This window comes from Pithys albifrons, chromosome 4 (genome assembly GCF_047495875.1).
Source record: "Pithys albifrons albifrons isolate INPA30051 chromosome 4, PitAlb_v1, whole genome shotgun sequence".
NCBI classification, from domain to species: domain Eukaryota; kingdom Metazoa; phylum Chordata; class Aves; order Passeriformes; family Thamnophilidae; genus Pithys; species Pithys albifrons.
The window spans coordinates 90,917,924-90,939,035 of NC_092461.1; the positions used below are offsets into that span (position 1 = coordinate 90,917,924).

General features: G+C 37.1%; 1 protein-coding gene across 5 annotated transcripts in view; it reads left to right on the forward strand.

Moving 5' to 3' along the window:
- Positions 1-21,112, forward strand: part of CARMIL1 (capping protein regulator and myosin 1 linker 1) — a 189,689-nt gene that overhangs the window by 99,060 nt on the left and 69,517 nt on the right. For all 5 annotated transcript variants that reach the window (XM_071554950.1, XM_071554951.1, XM_071554952.1 and 2 more), the window contains 7 exons: positions 1,292-1,386; positions 5,371-5,457; positions 9,087-9,190; positions 11,146-11,223; positions 11,339-11,415; positions 12,344-12,448; positions 17,330-17,399. In XM_071554950.1, coding sequence (XP_071411051.1) covers positions 1,292-1,386; positions 5,371-5,457; positions 9,087-9,190; positions 11,146-11,223; positions 11,339-11,415; positions 12,344-12,448; positions 17,330-17,399 — 616 coding nt within the window. The remainder of the gene's footprint in view (positions 1-1,291; positions 1,387-5,370; positions 5,458-9,086; positions 9,191-11,145; positions 11,224-11,338; positions 11,416-12,343; positions 12,449-17,329; positions 17,400-21,112) is intronic.

Below are 21,112 nucleotides of genomic sequence, written 5' to 3' on the forward strand. Positions count from 1 at the left end.
GTTCAATCTCCACTCTTTTCCATACAATAGAAGAGTATGCTACTTCTACTGTGGTTCTCAGCACAGTGACTGGTCTACTAGTTTGATGCTAGGCAGGATCCGTCCTGAGGAAAGAGGACAGAGTTTTACTTAGCACTCTGGTAACTCTCCACCACTGGGCTGCAGGAGGGAAGCTAATGTACTTCCAAGGCAGAGAGAAGAAAGCCCAAGGCATATTTTTGATTTCTACCTTGGTGTCTAACTTAGGTGAAGTAGAGAACACTGAAATTTTAGTCTCAATTTATTAAAACCACACACTAGTAGGTGTCCCTTATTACATGATGGCTTCCCAGTAGGTACAAGGACAGGTTTGAGTACTGATCTTAGAGCTGATAGGCCAACAGCCTTCTGACTTAATGCAAGGAATGTGTCTCCACCAGAGTCTGACCGTGTGGTTGTGCAGGAAGACCCAAACTAGTTTTGAACTTTGTGCTGTGGAATGGTGGTAGTCCAGCTGCAGCAAAACGCTTTCAGACAGGACAGTGTTCTCTTGCCTCTCTAGTGATTTTGGAACAGAGGCTGTGCTGCTACAGCTACCTACCATAGTTGATTAAGGTTACTTCAAAGTTATCTATGGTACCTGGCCTGGCTGTTGTGAGCGTTACAGAACTGATACACTGTCATCTCTCTCGAGGTTCGTTGCTGGGACTTTTGCCAGCCAGTTAGATACTTTGATGCTCCTCACTGTAAAAAGAGGCAAGCAAAGACCAGTTCATCAGTGTGCTGCTATTCTTTTGTTCTTGGAGGGAGCTCTTTCTGCTCTTTTATAAGGTTAGAAATACGCCTGGTTTGTTGACCTTCTGGATATGCTGCAAAGCCCATCTGTTTAAGTGACTGTTGGTAGAGAGCTGGTTTGAGTGAGTGGGTTGGCTTGTGAGTGAAGGAGGTGGTGGAATGCAAGTCGATGTCTATACCTCACTGTGTGGCATGGAGGAGATTGAAGATATGATCAAGTTTTCAGGTGTTCCCATGTAACTCCTGTTTTCATACCTTCAGATCTGTGTCAAAAACACTTTGGGCTTTGATTGAGTGCTTTTCAGTATCTGAGGTCACAAAATAAATAAATATTGAATTAACCCTCTGTGAAAGATAGCAAATTAGACAAATAAGCATTGTTTAGAACCCAGTTAGTGCTCTGCAATAGCACAGGGTACTTGTGGCTACTAATCCCTTGAAACTTTTAAACCTTTGAATGTGCTGTTGGTAGAGGAGATAACAGGATTCCTTCTCCCTCTCTTTTCTTTTCTTGCAGAGATTTTGCACAGAAACTAGCCAGTGCCCTTGCCCATAATCCCAACTCAGGACTCCATACAATCAACCTTGCTAGCAATCCACTTGAAGATAGAGGTACTGTAACGTTTATGTTTCTCTACAAATGTAATAGGAGGATTATTGCAGTTCTGTTCCCTTTTGTCTGAATAATAGGTTATTGTTTTGTGCATAATGCTCCTGTAAATATGTGTTGTTCACAAATGATGGAGAATCACTGTTCTTTTTGATTTATACATATATCCATTAATGTGTTGAGAAATATTTAAATGTACTAAACCAACCCTGGATTTCATTAGATTTCATTACGTTTTCATAGAGGTTTCTTTTAAAGGAATGTAGAACACAGTGATCATTTATGACTAGAGGGTTAAAAAAAAAAAGTGGTGTGTATTTTTAAAGGCAGTGCAGTCAGGTGAAAGATGAAGCAGAAGGCAACTTTGTTGCTTAGATTGTATTTTTCTGATCATTTTGGTTTTTTATTCCAGCCATAATTACGTATTTATTTTCAGTATGGAAACTATTCCTTTTTTTTCAGCTTTATGCTAGCCTACTCTGTTGCAAGCTCTGTTCAGTAATATTGGCATAACTGGCATTCTTATGGAGCAAAGTGCTATTAACTCCACAAGATAGAAAATTAAGCTTAACAGCTTAGCTTTTTTCAGAACAGGCTCCACTAGGCATTTCAGTACATATCAAGTCATTCCCCTCCTTTGTCTACTCTCTTTTCACCCAAGAGGCATTTATTTTTAAAATAAGGTTACATTCTTGTGGTCTGGAGTTGACCCTCTTGCACTGCCCATGTGAGATTTCCATTTGCTTGACTTGATGCATTCCAAGCACACAATGTTCTGGGATCAGACTATCTTGTGCTCCTGTTAGGCCAGAAGAAAAATAAGAATTCTGCACAGTGAACCTTTTCTGGTTTTATTTGTTTTGTTGTGGAGAAATTTTCCACTCTCTTTGCTTTCTTGTTTCAGAATGGAAAAGCTGCTCTTTTTGATTATAACCTGATGGACTTGAGTGTTGTTCACATAGAATTTTGTAGGTGTCTTTCCTTCCTTTCCGGCTCAGTGAGAAATAAAAAAAGGGTTTTTTTCCTTTCCTCTTCTGTATCTCTTTTCCTTTATACTAGAAATGAGTATAATAATGGTTTTGTTTTTAACCTATTCAGAGTACTTTTTTTATTTGAAATTGTTCACATGAATCGCTTTAATTCTTCTGATTATCTCTTGCCTGCTCATTACTGCTTGTCCCTGTAAAGAATCCATATCACATGAAAGCCGGTACTTTGCTGAAGAATGTTATTACAATGTGCCGTAGGCCTTACTGCATTCTACAAAAATTTCTGTAGTAAGCTGGAAAATAGGCTGTTACATTGTTGATTCTGCTTTTGAAGAAGTGTATTTAGATTGTGTTATTTGAAAGGGTTTTTTTAAAAGGAAGTTATTTTTATCTTGAAAGCAAAACAATTGACCAAACATTGAGTAGACAGTTCACAGTGCAGGTTTTTTCTTTTTTAAAGCATATCCTCGGGTGTGCTTTCTTGGTAACAAACCAATAGATTCAAACCATTCTGCAGTATCCACATATAAGATACAAGTGAAATACAGAAACTATAACTTGGAGAAATTAGTAGGGTTCTTTCATTATATCAGCCTCTCCTGTCAAATATACAATTATGATTTGACCTTTTCCTTAGAGAATTAGATAAATTATAACGTACTTAAAGAGGAATAAACTATAACTGCAATGTGCAAATGCTGCAGCTTTTCAATTTAAGAAAAATTTAACTGTGCTCTGATCTGATATTCACTGAGTGCAAGGTAAATTTGACTTTTATTAAACTGGAGTGGCAGCAAGGCTTTCACAAGGAAAAGCTGACATAGTGGAGATTCATATAAGCATATGGATTTCGGAAAATACCTTTTGAAAAATCACCTGCAGGGACTGGAAGTTCGACCAGATTATTTTGCAAATGTAAAGGAAGTAACACAGAGTTGTATGTTTTCTGGAGAAGAACATACTGTACCTTGTTTGAACAAAAACATACCCTAACCTATTATATATTGTTACATACCAATAAGTAAAGGCATTCTCTTATGACATTAATGCAACTGTCTGTATTCTAGTAGCATGGGAAGTGTGTTTATTTTAACTAAGGTATAGGATCTGGCTTCCATTCAAATACAAAGCAGTGTTTACATGCAGTGTTTTTTTCTGAGACCAGTCTCTTAATTTGTGCTTGACTTTCTGATGCTGTCAATATTTTTGAGAATAGTACTTGTATAGTTAATTATCAATCTTGTCTTCAAAAATGTAGCCATGCTAAAGTGAAAGGAGTTTAGCTTTTGGCTCTACTAGGATGCGAATTTAATCTTCTGTTTTGTAAAAATAATGCAAAATAAACATAGTGAAGCCTAGAAGTACTCAAATTTGAAACTGCCTGGATGCAGTTAACTCTACTTCTGCCATGAGAACTATCATCTCTGTTACAACATTAGCAGAAATGGGTGGCTAAAGAGCATTTAAGGGCCAGAGTGACCAGAAGTATTATTTCTGTTCTGCACCTGATTTCTGTATCTTTTAACTGGGTGTATCCTTAACCCCTGTGCTGGTAAGATGTTAAAATTCTTCAGCTTGACAAGAAGATAACTGCAGATTGTAAGTTAAATATGAAGATGGAGAGGTAAAGTTATTCGCTGCATGTCTTACTCAAAATGCTAAACAGCAAAAATTACATTTGTGATATCCTTAATGATTCTGATTGTACTTATTTTTTTCCTCTTTTGCTAGCGTTACTCTAACTTGATTTTGAAAGTATATATTGTGTCTAAACCAGCTTAACAAATGTGGACAGTTAGCTACAGAATATAAATTCTGAAGTTAACCTACGATAAGTTGAGCCTCCTGCTTCAGAGTAGAGAAAGACTTATTTTTTAAATAGTGGAGCTATGAAATAAAATCCAATTAATATGACTTGATTAATTCTTGATGAAAACTGGTGAAGACATTTGGTTACCATTGTGCTTTACAACAGATGATGCCAAGGCCTCATGAGTCCAATGTTTTGGCAAAATTATTGGCCTAATTATCCTATTAGTCTAATATTATTGGCAATATTTGGCAATTTGTCTTGAGCTGCATGGATGTTGCACCTATCACCTGCATACAGAACATGCTTTTACAAAGATCATTTACAAAAACCGTCAAACCTACCACAGTATCTGCAAGGTAGCTGTGTCTTTCATTATAAATGGTAAATAAAACATAATAAAAACAGAGTAAACATATGTATGGGACCTACTAGCCAACTGCTTCATTTCTGTGTATGTGGAGTAGGGTATCAGCTTTTTAATTTACCATGTTTTGAATAAAGTAAAAGGCTTTATCCCCTTTCTCTTTGCTCTTTTTTCACTGAGGGAGTTGCCGTAGAGGACTGTATTTCACACCTCAGTTTAACCCTGGATTTTCTATGTTGATTTATTCTTCCAATAAATATTTCATGGATTAGTTACACTGTTATTTAGGATGTTCCCTCTGAATCAAATTTCAATCCTTTGCTTAAATGAAGGATTACATTTATGAGGTGGGGAACTTTGATACACTGAGTAAAGGCTTTAATGAAAAGTACCTTTTTATGTATTTTTGGTTTGGTTTTTCTGTTGTTGTTTTTGGAGAGCGGGGAGATTTAGGCTTTGTTTGTTTTATGTTTTTGTTTTGTTTTGCTTTGTTGGATTTGTGCTCAGGTAGTCTGGTCTGTGTCAGCACCTTAACAGGTTGTTACTGCTTAGGATTGCAAGCAGTTGCAGCATTTCCAAGCCTATGTCCTGCCTAGTAACCTGTAGGCTACTGTTAAGGAGATAAGTGGCAATTATGACTTGGTGGAGGTTCAGTCATTTCAAAGGTTTATGGTCACAAAAAGACTAGGACCATATGCACAGTGAGTGCAGTTCCTCCTGTTGTTTCACCAGGGCAGTTTGCTCCTGCTGTGACATGTTTGGAAAACATGAGATCACAGTTAACTTGGAAATATCCATTTTGTCTTTGCTGCCATAACAGGTGTGTCATCTTTGAGCATCCAGTTCGCCAAACTTCCAAAGGGACTGAAGCATTTAAATTTATCTAAAACCTCTTTGTCACCTAAAGGTATGTTTTATAAGTATACCTTTTTTCTGTTTTAAGCTTTCAAACTTACTAATAATACTTCTTAATACTAGATTAGAAACCAATTAATACTCTAAATTATGTATTTTCTCAATAGCACAGCTTCTTTTTTGCAGTCCTGGGTTCTTGAATGATGGGCTGGGTTCTGTATTCCCTTCAGCACTTTGATAAACTCTTAGTCACTTCTGTGAGTGTGGGTTTTGAACCTGTATCGTAAAGAAAGACTGACATTAGAATTGGCATAAATTATGTTTCATATATGCTTCAAAAATGGCTAAAGGAAAAATGCATAGGGAAATTTCTAAGTGTTTTGCAATCAGTTATTTTATGAAAGCAAGCATTGCGACAGTGGCTGTGAAGTGGCTTCCTCTGACTGAAGACTTACTTGTTTTGAAGTTTACAAATTCCTGATTTGATATTGTCATTGAAATATGTGTATATTTTAGATGCAGTATCAGTATTGAAACACAAGGCAGAAGTTTTCATGATTTTTTACATTTCTATTTTACAAGTAGTAGAAGCAGGGACCTCTTGAACAGATTTTGCAAACCCAAGATGTCCTGTATAGGCAATGAGTGTCCAAAATAGCAAAGACACACTGACATTATTGCTGCTTTTTTGTAGATGTTCATGACCTGGAAAAGATGAGTGAGTTATGGTCTGTGAAGGACCTTAGTTGATAGCAGATAGCAGCCATGCCCTTTTATCTTCTTAATTATTGCTCTGTAAAATGTAGTTTCTGTGTTCTTGCCTTCAAGGATTGACCTGGGAGTATGTGGGTGGGGTAAAGGGCATTTCTTGTTTTAATCTGAGTGCCTATAGCTCTTGTTATGTTTAAGTAAATAGTAAACCGTAAGCTGAATTTAGTAAATCATGATTTTCACTAAAAGAGTTCCTTAAACTCTGGGATTGTTGTTTTCCGTTTTTAACTCAATTTTGGTGACAAGCAGTTAAGAATCTTGACTAACCATACGTGTACTCTTGAAATGAGATACTTGTGAATTTGACAGAAATTCATGCAATTCTGATGTGTTCATTCATCCTGTGCTTTTCTTCGTGTGATCTGAATTGTTTCAGCAACTGCTTGTGATGTTTGAGTCAAGAGAGCACTCTAGCTACACCTCCATTTTTGTAAAGAATAAATGCCAGCTTGATGAGGTTCATCCACACAACTCTTGTCACTAAAGGTGAATTCTGAGGTTATGGAAAGAATTCAGAAGGGTTTTAACACGTTTTTAAAAGGTGATCTTTAAGCAAAAGCTGAAAATATTTTCCAGTATGTCTAATACTGATGTGACATGAATGACCTCCAGGGAGTAACATGTCACCTTGAATGTTGTCCCATGGCAGCTCCTTAGTGTTCCTCAAAAAAAGTATATGTGATGTCTTAAAATGGGAGTTCTTACAACCCTTGGGACCTGAAGCAACTCAGGTTGTCTGCAAAGCTTAGTCAGAGTTTCTTTAATTTAAGAAGACAGTACTGATTTGGTTTTAACTTGGGAGGCTATTTTTGAACTTGTAATACTTTCTGTGGGGAAAGTCTAAGGGAAACCTTAGATTCAGTAGACTCCAAAGAGCATGGATTTTTTTTCCCACAGCCTTTTTTTTTTTTTTTAGCTTTTCAGAAATTCTATACAATCCCCCACTAGTTCTGACCTTATTTTAAAAGTGCATTGTATTTGAGATAAGCTTCCAAGATTGACAAGTGAAGTTCAGGTGGTAACTTCCCAGCTGATCTTTCTTCAAATATTATATCACAAAGTTCCTGAGAGCTATTAACACTCTGAGCCTCCTGAGAGTGGTAAAAGAGCATAAAAGATTGTCTGCAAATGAAAGTGAGATTACTGTTAAGAGTATAGGCATGATGTAGGGTGAAGTTCAAACATAAATTTATTGATTTGAAGATTCTGGTTAAATGGAAAATTCTAGTATACTGATTCAAAGATAGGGCTTGCTTTTCTGAGCCCAAGCCAGGGGTTAATTAAAAAAAATCTCTCATTTGCATTGTTTGCCTTCACTGATGTGGCTGATTTTGAGTGGTTGGCCCTTTTTAAGCATGAAACAAGCAGCAGTATTATGAATTGTTTGGTAGGTCTTCTTCTCCCCCAAACTCAGACACTGCTCCTGAATTCCCATGTTCTTGATAATACATGCTGTATTGCTGATAGTTTAGTCCTGGCTGTAACCCCAGCTGACAGCTAAGTACCATCAGCAAACTGGACAAAATTGCATTTGTTTCTACTTCTTGTTGCGTCTAAGTGTTGAGAAGACTCACTAAAGTGATTCCAGAGCTATAAGCTCTAGTGGTTAAATAGGCCTCTTAATTCTTTTGAAGTTTCAGAAAATATTAATTTGCGATTTACCTTTAGCAATAGGGTGTAGATTCTACAACACGATGTTAACGTAAAATAAAAGTGACACCAAGAGGAAAAGATTTGAGACTTGATGAAGATGTTGCTGTGCTTCCATTCTTTTCAGTATCAAAAGCCTCCTGAGGCTAGGAACCATACTACTAGCATGGGAGACTTTCATAATATTTGAAAGCTTGGAAAACTAAAGCACTGACACAGATATTTTAGTCTCCAGTAGCTTGCTAGCTGCTTCCTCCGCATCCACACTGGGAAACCATTTTCATAGTAGTTTTTAATTGAAGTCTAGAAATGTTTCATCCATTGAATGCTTGTCCATTTTCACTGACCAGTGTCTTGGAGAAATGGCTGAATATTGTATAGTAGGTCATCTGCCTGCTTTATAGCTTTGGCTGGGCACTTGAGGAAAAAAAACTACTGCACCAACTAAAGGACACAATGATGCTTAGCATGTAAAAAAAACCATGCATGTAGTGCTTGAAAGACAGCAGGAGCCATCTATAATAAATCGAGAACTTGAGGATAAGCTGCAAAGCCCTCAGATGAACATCAGATGAAAGTTAGATTTGAAGGAGTCAGAAATAGCCATGTCCTAATTTGTATTTGGAAAAGCTGAAAAATTTCAGTGGAAGAAGGCTCTGACTGGTTTGTTCCCAATGTGAGCTTTTTAATTTTAATGTGAAAAACACGTCTGTTCTGATCAGGAACTGAGAGTCTTTATGCATCTCTTGATATTTTAATTATTTTTATGGAATTGCGAACAAATACATTAATTGAAATATTTTTAATTTCTAGGTCTCATCAGTTGCTTTTGAAGTTCTGGCAATTAAAATTCTTAATGTACTTCATCTTCCATGGATACTTTCATCTGCTTCCACAGATACTTTTATCTAAATATTATCATTTGCAGGGAGACACTGGCTCAACATTATGGACTAAACTGTGTTTTTAATTTCTGTCTCAAAATGAGATTGAATCTTTCCTGGATCAGGGACTTAAAACACGCTGTGTCTCCATCAGGGCAGTTGGGAGAGTGTGATCTGTTGAAACTAGGCATGCTGTGCCAAGTAAGGGTCTCATATCTGCCTGGTGATCTGTCTTCCTCTGTTGTAGTACAGTGATGGTAACAGAAAGTCATTTAACATTTGTGTATGTTTGTGTTCACTGGAATTGTGCACTTTGCAGGTCTGGGCCAGTTTTACGTGGAGTCAACTAAGTTGAGTACTGACCTTTTTTTGGCAGGGGTGAATAGCCTTTCCCAGTCACTGAGTGCCAACTCGCTGATCGCGACCACGCTCGTCTATCTTGACCTCTCAGGGAACGCGCTCCGTGGTGATGATCTCTCAGTAAGCACTTGCTTCTCGTTTGGGAGTTAATAAATGGATGTTTTAATTAATTGTTAAGAGAAAAGGAAACTCTTTTTGCTTAGAGCCACTTTTGCCTTTGTTTCTGTACGGTTTTAGTAGGAATAGAAAAATAACATTTTTATCTCTACTCTTTGGTATGTAGTCAGAGGATTGCCCCACACAACTAAAAAAGTGCACATAATTTTAGTTCATGCTTTCAGTCTTTGGCTTCTATTGATGAGAAAACTGAAAGGGTACCGCTTTTTTTCAGTGGAGTTACTATGCTCTCTGAGTTCTGTTTGAAAGTCACCTAAACACAGTTAAAAAAGCCTCTCATTTTTAGTGATAAGTGCACTACAAATTTTTCAATGAAAGGCTAGAAACAAATTATGTATTTTGACTTGGAAAGATTTAAGTTCTGGTTTTCAATGTTTTTGTTTATATAAATAAATCCGTGCACCTGCTTGACACATGCCACTGAAGCTCATGATTCTTTGAAGAATGTGATTATTTTTCTGACTCCTTTGTTCAGTTTTTCAGTTGTCACAGAGGTGCAGTTCTGTTTTCTCCATAACAAAATCCAGTTACTTCTCAATTTGTATGTATGCACTTTTTGACCGTTACATCTGTATTTCTGTCATGCATCAGAAGGTGTGTGCATATAACTGTCATGCTCTGAATTCTGAGTATTGAACATCTAGAATGTTCAACTACAGTCACCCAATCTCATAATTTGAAGTGCAATCAGACATGACTTTGTGACTTTTTCACATACCTTACTTGTTTCAGATTCATCAGCGTACTCAAAGAACTAGTCTTTTCAGACAGGTGGTGAAGGTTTCAGTGGGAGAACAGGGTTTTAAAGGTAGCAAACAAACAGTTAAATGTAAGTAAAGACGCACAGTGAATTACTCTTTGAGAGAATAACATAGCAAATAATGTAAAAGCAAAAAGTAAAATAAAATGTACAACTTTGTCAGCTAGTACTTAAATCTAAGGTTTACCTACAATATTATACTAGATGTAAATGAAAAAAGTGGGGCTTTTCTTAGCCTGTCAGAGAGACAGAGAGATGGTTCAAAGATAAAGATTATTGATACTGAAGTCTCTTAATCTGTGGAACAGTTTTCCAACTGAAGTAAGGAAATCCTATTATTTAGCAATTAAAATAAACCCTAGCAAAGCACAAGGATTTTTGAAGTGGGGCCCATTCTTGCATTGTAGGTATAGGAGCTAAATGACCTAATTTTTGGAAAGATGGATCTATTTTAGAAATGTTAAGTGTGCAGTGTTTGGTTGGATTTCATGTGGAGCTGAGCTTTCCATGGTTCTGTGAATTAGGTCATACTTTTATCTTTTTGTGTTGTTCTCTTAGACTAAAAAGAGCCCAAAATGAAACAGTACATAGTAAGAAGTTTTACATATGCTAACATTTACATGAAATATACAGAACTGAAGCCATCAGTGTTAAAATCTTGTTACCTATTCTGTAAAACCTTTCTTCTTTAAACCTTTAATACACAGCTGATATTAAGAAATAACCACAGGCTTCAGGTGCAAATTAGTTGCTTCCCTCATGCTTAAAGGGCCTGGCTTTAAATTGCAAACCAATTAGCCTTTCTGAAATGTAACAGCAGTCTGAGTGACATTGCAAGGTATTTCTAACTAAATTAATTATTTGCTGTGAAAGTTAATTGCAATAACTCAAGACTTATGCATTAAGAGAAATCTTGGGTAAATGTAGTCTGAGCACCATTTTTCTCCTCTTATTTTAAGAAATGATAGCCTTCAAAAGTAAAACAGGCTGTACTGCTTGTGAGAAAAGAATCTTCAGACACAACTCTTGTAGTGCAGTTTTGTAGCAAAAGCCTAAAATGTATGAGAAGTAGTGATCCAGTAATTGTTGTCATAATATAAAAATTAACATGGGTCATTTTTTTCCCCATTAATTATAGAGCCTGTACAATTTTTTGGCCCAGCCAAATGCCCTTGTTCACCTGGATTTATCCAACACGGAGTGCGCACTAGATATGGTAAAGAGCTTTTTTGTAGAATGTCAAATACCAAGGAGACATTCCCCATTTTATATCCCTAGGTCCTTTTCTTCGGTAATGTAAAGGAAAATTTATCTTCTTTATTTTGAACCAGGTGTGTGGAGCCCTCCTTCGTGGATGTCTTCAGCATCTAGCTGTCCTTAGCCTCTCTAGGACTCTTTTTTCTCACAGGTACAGTTTAAATATCATTGCTCTCAACTCCTGCAATATTTTGTTTTATAATTTCTTGCTGTCATATAGCACCCTTCTTTATAAGAATTAACTTAAGATCTTTCTATGAAGTCTTAGAACACTTAGTGCTCTATGAAATGGGTATTGTTTATTCTAAGCAAAATACTGTCTTTCCCTTTCTGCTCTTTGCTAAAGGACTACAAAATAAGCTACTTTGCCTAATATGTGTTTTTGTGATACTGATATAGCAGAAGGTCTTATATATGTATCTTGTCTCTAAGAGGCATAGCATCAGGCTTTGAAGTCTGACTGACTTGACTGCTCTTTAAATATGATTCTTAAAGTTTGTGGTTTTCATGATTTGATAATGGTTACAAATGCATTTTTTACCTTTTTTGTCCTCCCCTGTGAGGAAGTCCCTTTGAAAGTCAGTGAGAGTGAACATTTACTTTTTAGAACACTAACAATTGTAGGAAATATTAGCTTCCACGTTCTTTGAGTTGGTGCCTTGGGTCCATATCAGAGATGATACCTAATTTATGCTAAGGTACTCAAGCATTGAGTAGTTCTTTCTAGTGGTGAAAAAGGAATTTCAGGGGTTTTGTCATGTCATGTTGGGTCTTCTTGTGAAATGTAAGTATGTTCACGATTGACCAGACCTAAATGATCATTCTTTGTAGCTCACCAAACAGAAGGTAAATAGTAATGTCTTCTGTGCAGCAGCACAGTGCTGAGGATTGTTTGTTGAATCAACATTTTGATGACATTATAATTCTAAGCTAATTGAGAGCCACTGATTACAGAATTGCTGAAGGTAGAGTAAATTAAACATGTAAAAGATCATTACACTTCTGATGGCTTGCATTCACTATTTATTGGAATGAGGAGTGTCTGGATGCCACTTCTTAATGAATTTGTTTACTTGCAGAAAAGGAAAAGAAGTCCCTCCCTCCTTCAAACAGTTTTTCAGCAGCTCACTTGCTTTGATGCAGATTAATCTTTCAGGAACTAAACTCCCTCCTGAGCCTCTAAAGTAAGAATTTAATTTTGTTTTCTCCTGTGCCCTAGAACCTAGTTTGCATTGTTGTTATGTGAATGCCTCATATGAAAAATGAAGGGGAAGGGGTTTGGCTTTCTTTTTCTCCTCATTGTACATTATTGATATTAAAACACTGAGTTTTGTGATGGTGACACATTCAAAAAATGTTTCCATCTCACAGCTGAGGCTATTAAATCATATTTTGTTCTGTGGGAATGTCACAGTTGTTTAGCTTCTGTCAGCATTTTTTGGTGATGTATTTCTTTCTTCGTGGCTTATGAACAAAACTGCTCCACAGTGAAACAGGATTATACACTTGTGTGAGCACCATTCCTTTGAGACTGCATTTATTGCAACGTCCAGTATTAAACTGAACCTGTTGCAATATTTGGGAGGAGAAACCCATTGCACGGAGCTATGCTCTCCTTTTGGGAGAAGAGCAATGGAAGAAATTTCTTGGAATGCTAAATGGAATACATCTTGTTCTACATCACCCATCCTGTGGCTAAGAGGTTCTGCAGACTGAGAGAAATTGTGAAGCACTGTGTCACCATTCCTGTGATGTGTGTGGTTTTGAACTGTGTTTAAATTTTCAGACTTAAAAGTGTGTTTCAAAATAAGGTAGGTATAGATAGATAGGTCTAATCTAGATAGGTCATTCTCTGATTCCATCAGAATCATTGTGTTTGTTGGGCTAAATTAAAGGGCGGACTTTTTCCAGAATGTTGTCTTCCTAGCTAATGTGCATTAAAACATACATAACCTTTTCTGTAGTAGACACCCAGACATGTTTACTAACTGTTTCAGGATCCCAGTCTGGACATGGATATAGGTGTATATGTGTATGTATGCATACTTGTGTGGTTGGGAGCCTGCCTCATGAGGGAGAACAGGAAAGGGAAAATGAGGGCTATCTAATGAATGGGAGTTGATGGCAAAATCAGAGATGTGGGATATAAAGAGTAGTTAATGGGTACCAGATGGAAAGTTTTTGATTCAATCTGGGGGACGCTAAGGGAGAGAAAAGTGACAAGAGTCACAGAGGAAAGAGCAGTGTATGTTGTTCTGGGGTATTTTTTTTTCTCAACGCAATTCCGTATTGAAGAGTACAATACAGCATCAGAGTCACAGGCTAGGTAAGGCTGGAAGAGACCACACTGGTTCATCTTGTCCCACCTCCCTGATAAAGCAGTGTCCCCTAGAGCACATTGCACAGGATTGCATCCAGATGGTTCTTTAATATCTCCAGTGATGGAGACTCCACAATCTCTCTGGGCAATCTGTTCCAGTGCTCAGTCACTCACACAATGAAGAAGTTCTTCCTCATATTCAGGTGGAACTTCTTGTGCACCAGTTTTTGCCCATTGGCTCTTCTCCTATTGCTTTGCACAACTGAAAAGAGCCTGATGCTTAAGTCAATGCACTGGACTGAAATCCATGTTCAGCCACAGGAGCTATTTTAGCTCTGATCTTTCACTTTGTTCTGTGTGATGCTCATGGTTGTTGTCATGCTTGCTCAGACTTTGCTAGGATTAGGAAGGTGTGGTACAGACGTGTTTTCCAACAGAAGGTGATTTTTGAGAATTAGATTGGTCGCTTCTGATTAATTTAGAACTATTGATTCTGTAGTGGAGGGCAGCAGGGAACTGTGTTTTATGAAGCAAGAAAAATCGATGATGTATATGACTACTACAGAAGACAGTATTGATGCCATAGGAAAAAGAGAATACTGTGATAGTGATTAGGAAAAGTGAGAATTGACAAACACTGAGGTTCTTATTTAGCTCTTCTCCTTGACATGTTGAGTATCTTCTATGGTATGAGGAAATGTTGGCATGTGAATGCTCTACAATTTTCTGTGCTCATGGTAGATTTTATTGTAATAATTTATCCCAATAACTTGACACCCCTTGATCTGCCAGCTGTACAGCAAATTAGGTCTTCCTAGTACTTTCCAGCCAAAATCTGTCTTAGCAAAATACTACTGCTGATAATGTTTAAGATAATCTGGCTCAATTTGAGCGAATTGTGTTAAAGGGAGTTACTGCCTGACTGGTGTTGGTGAAAGTAAAGAGGCAGTGTTGGGGAGCATAGGATGAGCTGAGAGCAGAAACCTCTTTCGCCAGCATAGAAAGATTCAGAAAGGGGCATCTTTCCCAAGTCTGGCTGAGCAGAGGTGGTCCTAAGAGTGTCCATGCCACTCTCAACTGTCTGGCATTTTGACCTGGGCTGCTTTTTTTCTAGTGCTGGTGGTCACCTCTACCTAGGAGGTAGAACAGAAGCTGTTAGTATTTTTTGGTAATTTTCGTTATGTGCTTTTTCTCGGACCTAAATTTTTAGTTTGGTCTGAGCTGAGTATATTTCAGAACGCTGCAAAGAACTATGATCTGCAATACAACTTGCTTTTGCTCTCAATTCCTTTATGGTTTGACTAATCCACTTCAAAGGTGTCCTGTGGAAGTTAATCTGGTGTTAAAGGATTGAGGATGTGCTCAGCCTTTTGAATTTAGCTGTAAGAAATTACAAAACTTCTACAGAACAATCAAGATCATAGAATTTGTTAAAGACAAGAAGAAACACTTTTTTCAGGCAGACTTATTTGTCATTGCCAAGACTATAACATAGCACATGAGAGATGACTCCTAGAAGGAGAAAAAAACCACACAGTGTCTCATAATAGTACTTTTCTGTCATCTTTTCATCAGCACATGTCAAAAAGTGTATGACAGAGTGGGTCTTGGAGCTGTCCTGTGACAAAGGAAAAGTTCTGGTTTGTGTCCATGAACCAGAGGTCACTAAGTAGGATGTGTGATTCAAGATCAAGCCTACTTAGAGAAAAAACAATGGACAAAACACAGATACCTAACACCCTGAGTTCCAAACTCCTGTGATTTCCTCTCAGCTTCCTTTAGATCAACAGTTGTAGTATGTTTGAATTGCATGTGCTCACTCAGTGAGTTGAAAGGTATTGGTTCATCAGTGCAGTCTGCAAAGGAGATGAACATACTTGTACAGTGTAAGTCAAGCCTTTCTGGGAAGAGGTTTGCTAATAAAGCTGCACTGTGAGAGTGCCACATAGTGGATGGGGAAAGGGTTATTTTAGTTCTTGTCACAGTTAATATAATTAATGTTCCATTGTTGCTTCTTCCTTTTTTTCACCTTTTTTTTTAACACCTTTTTTTTTTTGTACTCTTTTCCTTGTTGAAGTGTATGTTGGCATTTTTGTTCATTTACAGACATTGCCAAAAATTGTATTTTGATGTGCCAGTGCTATAACAGGACAAGTTTCTGATACACTTCTCATGTAAATGCTAATTACAAGGCCAATTCTTGTGTTCTGCATCTAACACAATTGACAAGACCTCTCCATGCATTGCCATGTGTGTGATTTAAACATAGCTGCCAAGTATAATTATAATCTGTCTGGCTTCAGTCCCTTTGAATCCCTTTGAATGCTGGTGATTTTTCATGACAAAGAATTCAGAAATCATGAAATTCTCTTAGTATGAGTTCATAGGAAAGATGTTAGGAAAAAATACAACCCTTTTTATTCCTTCCTGGGAAGAGAGCACACTTGAAGTGGCACTGTGTCTCTTTTTGTAATCTTTATCTTTTTTTATGGTTGCACTATATTTTTTTTTATTTCCTCAAAATGTTTAGGAAGCCCTTTGAAAATTTATCATCATCCAGACTGAGTTTGAACGAAAGAAAACATGTTTGTGTACAAAAGATAAACAAGATCATATAAAAATTTGAAAGAAGTGTTGCAGAACTTCCACTATTTTCAAAGTCTGCATATTAATAGCTTAAAAAGTAGATAAGCACAAGATATTTGCCTTTTTTAATAGTGAAGATATGATTATACCTGCAGGGCAGATATGAGTAGGTTTTAATGAAAAACCTGCTCAGGGCACACACATTTCAAGTACAGCTTTGACACACTAATTGCATAGCAAGTGTGTAGGCACACGGCTCAGCAGAATGGATTGGGTTTTATCTCCATTCATCAGTCACTTGGGTTCTGTTGGCTTACATTTGGTTGAAATTAAGTTTGGGAAAGAAGTCCTTTTTTTTCTGTGTTGAATTGTTAATTCAAAGCCACATCTATTCTTAAGATGCTAGAAGATATGCACAGGTTTTGTTTGCTTCTTCTCCATGACCCATACTGTTGTGCTTTCAGATTTTACAGTATTAATACAAATGTGATATTAGCACTAACTTTTATATGTGGAAACAAACTTGAGAAAGATTTGAAAGGTGGATTTATGAAAATCATAATCAGACATTGCTACATATGTCTGTCATCCTGCCTAAAGACAAAGGATACTATTGTCTAGGAATGTAAATTTTGGAATCTGTAAATACTTGTTGTGTTGCAGAAGTGGAGAATTGTGTGATACTTGAACATGATCCAGCCTTTGAGTGTTACAGGCACTGTGCCTGGCTGAAATAGCTGGCTGCATGGCATCTTGCATATATTATACCCCCCCATTTTTTCCTGAAATTTTTGAAAATGAGTGAGTTAGTGTGATCATACAACAGAACACTCCTTTTGTAATTATTTGATGTTCTTTGAAAGCAAATGTTGAAGAAAATTCATCTCTGATGAATGCTATTAAATGTGGATGGTGCATTAGCTTCATAGTTTCTCTATTAGCCTTGCATCCCTGCAGTTTTTGAAGCTGCTGGAGTGTTCTAAGTGTGACAGGTTTGTGGTGCCATTGTTATTTAAGAAATAACTCCTCAGCTGGTGTCATTTTTTTAAAAAGGTTTTTTGCATTATAGGTGTATTAACCTGTGATCACTTAGATGATGATGGTGTAAAGCTGCCTTTTTAAATTTTTTTTTAATGGTTCTAAAATTGATCTTTTTCAGAGCGCTTTTATTAGGCCTGGCTTGCAATCACAATCTGAAGGAGGTGTCTTTAGACCTCAGTAGCTGTGAGGTAAGGAATATTTGTCAGGATGTGTTCAAAATGTGGAATGACATAGTATTAGAGTTTCTGTGAAATCCACTGGGCGAGATATTCTTCCTCTGTAGTCAAAAGTTGTGGGAAAGGTAGAAGTCAGAAAAGCAGTTATGGTAGAAGTCAGCTGCTGTGTGTTACAGCATCCTAAATAAGCACAGAGGCTCAAACACCTGCAGCACCTGATTGGCAAAACCCTCCTTGCAGTGCAGCTGTTCTAGATACTGAGCCAGTGTGTTTGCTGCCTGACAGCTTCTGCTCTCTGGTGCTGTTACTAGCAGCAGGATTTTCCAAGGTGCCAAAATCTGAATGGGACAAAGGAAGATTTATGCCTTGAAGGCAGGTCTGCAGTTTGATTGCCTTCCTTTGAAACAGAAAACATGCTTCCTCTTCTGCAGGTTTGCTTTTTAACCTTGGGAGAAATTCCACTTTCCTAATCAATTCAGGCCATTAAGGAACTTTGGTGGAACTTATTAACGTAAAAGGCACTGTGAAAAATGGCTTTAAATAGCTTGAGAATAAATAAAAGAATTGTGGCAACTTAATTTGCCTTGTTTCCTCTTGCTTCTCTGTGCTTTGCTGTGCACTTGTTTTCTCAGGATTGTCCATACTCTTGCAGGGTTATAGCTGAGTGGTTGCAGCTTATGACAAAAGATGAGACACAACCCTGGGGAGCCAGTTGAGGTCAAGTCACACAGAGAACCATGTGGTGGACTCTTGCCAAAAACAACAAGAACCAGTTTAGGCACAGGTCTTGTCCAATTTTTCCCTTTTTAAGCTGAAAAACAAAGCATCTCACTTGTTAGAGATCTTTCCAAGTCCACCTGAGTGTTAGCTGTTCTGGAAGTGCTTTATATATTCCCTTTCAGTAGAAAGCATGCAATTTGATGAACATTTTGAGACGCAGTAATCCTTGCCTTAGATTCATGGTCAATTGTTTTTGAAATGTGCACAGATTTCCTTAATGAAGAAAAAAAACCAAGTCATTTTAAATGTGTTTCATATGTTGTTTTGATATTTTATACTTTTTGAAAAATGTTATTACTTTGAAGAACACTACATGAAAATTCCAAATAGAAAAGCTTTCAAGTCAAGTACACATGCTTCTTACTTCCGAGTAGCAAGATCAGATGGATGATAATTTATCTTTTAGAAGAAGGAAGGGAAAGGGAGGAGTAATTAGGGTAACAAAAATGAAGTCCTGTGAACATAACCAGAAACAAGTAAATCAATAAAACATAAATATAAGTAATGATAGTATAATTTAACATGTAAATTAGAAAGGGCTGACAGGAGAGAAAATGGTATCCTTTCATTAAATAACACCAGGATGGGATATGGAGGAGCCCTTGAAGGGGTAATTAGCTTTATGGGACACCAAAGCACATGTGGTCGTGGCTGACTCATATGACAGAAAAGAAGGAATCCTGCCCAACTCAGTGTTGCATTCCAGTAGTTGGTCCCTTCAAACTGACAGTACTTCCTTAGATCCTTCCCTTAACATTTTTTTTTCACATCACTGAGCTTTATTCATTCTCATGTGCTTTGGAAAGAAGTTATGCTTTCAGCAGCAGTGAAGTTGATGTGTCAGCAGCTGGGAGTACTCTCAGTGGGCCCAGCACTTCAGGATCCTGCTCCACCTCTCCCTGACCCTCTGGGGTCTGGGCATGGTAATCTGCACCCAGAAACAGAGCTGTGGGAAGCTTGGAGCCAGTGACCACTACTCCCAGTTCCTGCAAGCACACGCTGTTAGGGGGCTGGAGAGCTGATGCTTCAGCTTTGCCCTCTTCTTTCCTACATCAAGCAAGCTGTGCTCAACTATGGAAGGATAAATCTGTGTTCCTTCCCTCTCTCACCATTTTTCATTTGCTTCCATAATTTTCTGGTATATTAACTCCAAGCTTAATCATTTTATATTGCTTGTTTAGTTGGTTATTTTATTATTTTTACTGTGAAAATTACATTTTTATTTCTACCTGCTCAGCACTGATATATTTCACTCTTTTCCCTTCTGCTTCCCTTAGCTTGGTCACTGTGTAAGTACCCTCCATGCTTTACTTTAATTGTTAAATCAGTAAGCAGCTTTGTTCACCCTTCCCATATTGGTACCTCATAGCTTTGAACACGCTTGATGTTTTTAATTGTAGAAGAGTTATTCTTCATGTTCTGAATAAGAGCTCCTATTTGTAGTTTCAGAAGTATGTCATGTAGGAGATGTTGCAGAGGTTTTTTTTCCCCAGTATCACAGTCCATGTTGACGAGCAGTGCTTCAGCTATCTGCTTTTATGTATATATGTATAATATTTTAACACAGTTGCAGTAAATTATGATCCTAAAAGTCAAGTTGTTGTCATCGCTCTCAGATGAAATAGATATCACCATTTGTGCTCATGAAATGTTTATATATTTAACATTTTGAATGTAGAGTTATCTGGTACAAGATTGAAAGCTGCTTCTGGAAAATTGTCCACTTCAGCCCTCAAAGTATATTTAGCTTAAGCATTTGGATTCTATTGTGGGTATAATTTTAGTGTATAGAACTTTACCCTACCAACAACCAATCCAGTTCTGCATCTCATCTGCCACTTTCATAGATTCTGCAGTGATAGATGTGACACTGTATAAAATGATTGTCTTGTTCTGTGCCACACTGGGAGAGAAGAGTAAAGGAAAACTGAATGATTTTGGCTTTCATACAACAAATGCTACAAATGCTCTTACAAAAATAAAGTTGAGTTAAATTCGCACCACTTCTGGCTCAAATACAGCCTGTAATATGACTGCTATTTGAGAGGATCAGGTGAAGGATAGGTAGGCCTTGATTTACGGAGAGGAGGCAAGGTGCTTTATGTTCTGTACCACTTCTGCTCTAGGTGTGACTTATAATTTAGGTGTTATCTCTGACCACCGTTCTTCAGTTGCTCAGGTCAAATTATTGAGCTGCTTGTTACTCAATCACATTCCTCAAACTTCCTAAAATGTGCCAAATCAAGTCTTTATTGAAAAATATTTCTATAAGGCATTTGTGATTCTTTAATTAATTATAGCATGGATAAAAGTTGACAGAAATATTAGCAGATTGATCCAGATTTACCCAAGTAAGTCAGCTAAGTGAAGTATTACACTTTTTTTATGCTCAGGAGATGAAAAAGTTATTTCATAGTTGAAAAAGCTTTCCATTTTTTTGAATCAAGGAAAGTGAGAATGGAAAACACAAAAATAGAATTTTCATAGGACTTTTTCCCTCTTTAGCTTAAGTCTTTTTCTAAAGGATGTTTATAAACTGAAATGCACTTTAGGTAGTGTGCATAGTTGCAAGCAATAACAAAATGCTTTTTTTATCTTTGGAAAAAAAGTTTTCTTAGTTCAGTAGCATTAGTTAATAAGTCTGTAAGTTTTCATGAGTTTGATTCTTAATGTTGATGTTTTCCCCTAGACCATTTCATTGTTTTTTCATTAAATCCTGACATTTCTTTTATGTTCATGTAATATTTCAGGTTAATAATATCATAATTGGTGCTTTGCAGCCAGGCATTTTTGTTATTGTTGACTTTTTTTCTTTTATGACTATTTTTAAATAAAGAATAACTGAATTACATTTTTTCTTTTTATGGTCTTTTGTGGCCATTTTATAATTGGATTATTTGAATTTTCTTTTCAATGACAGGGAAACATAATTTCAATTTATTTCC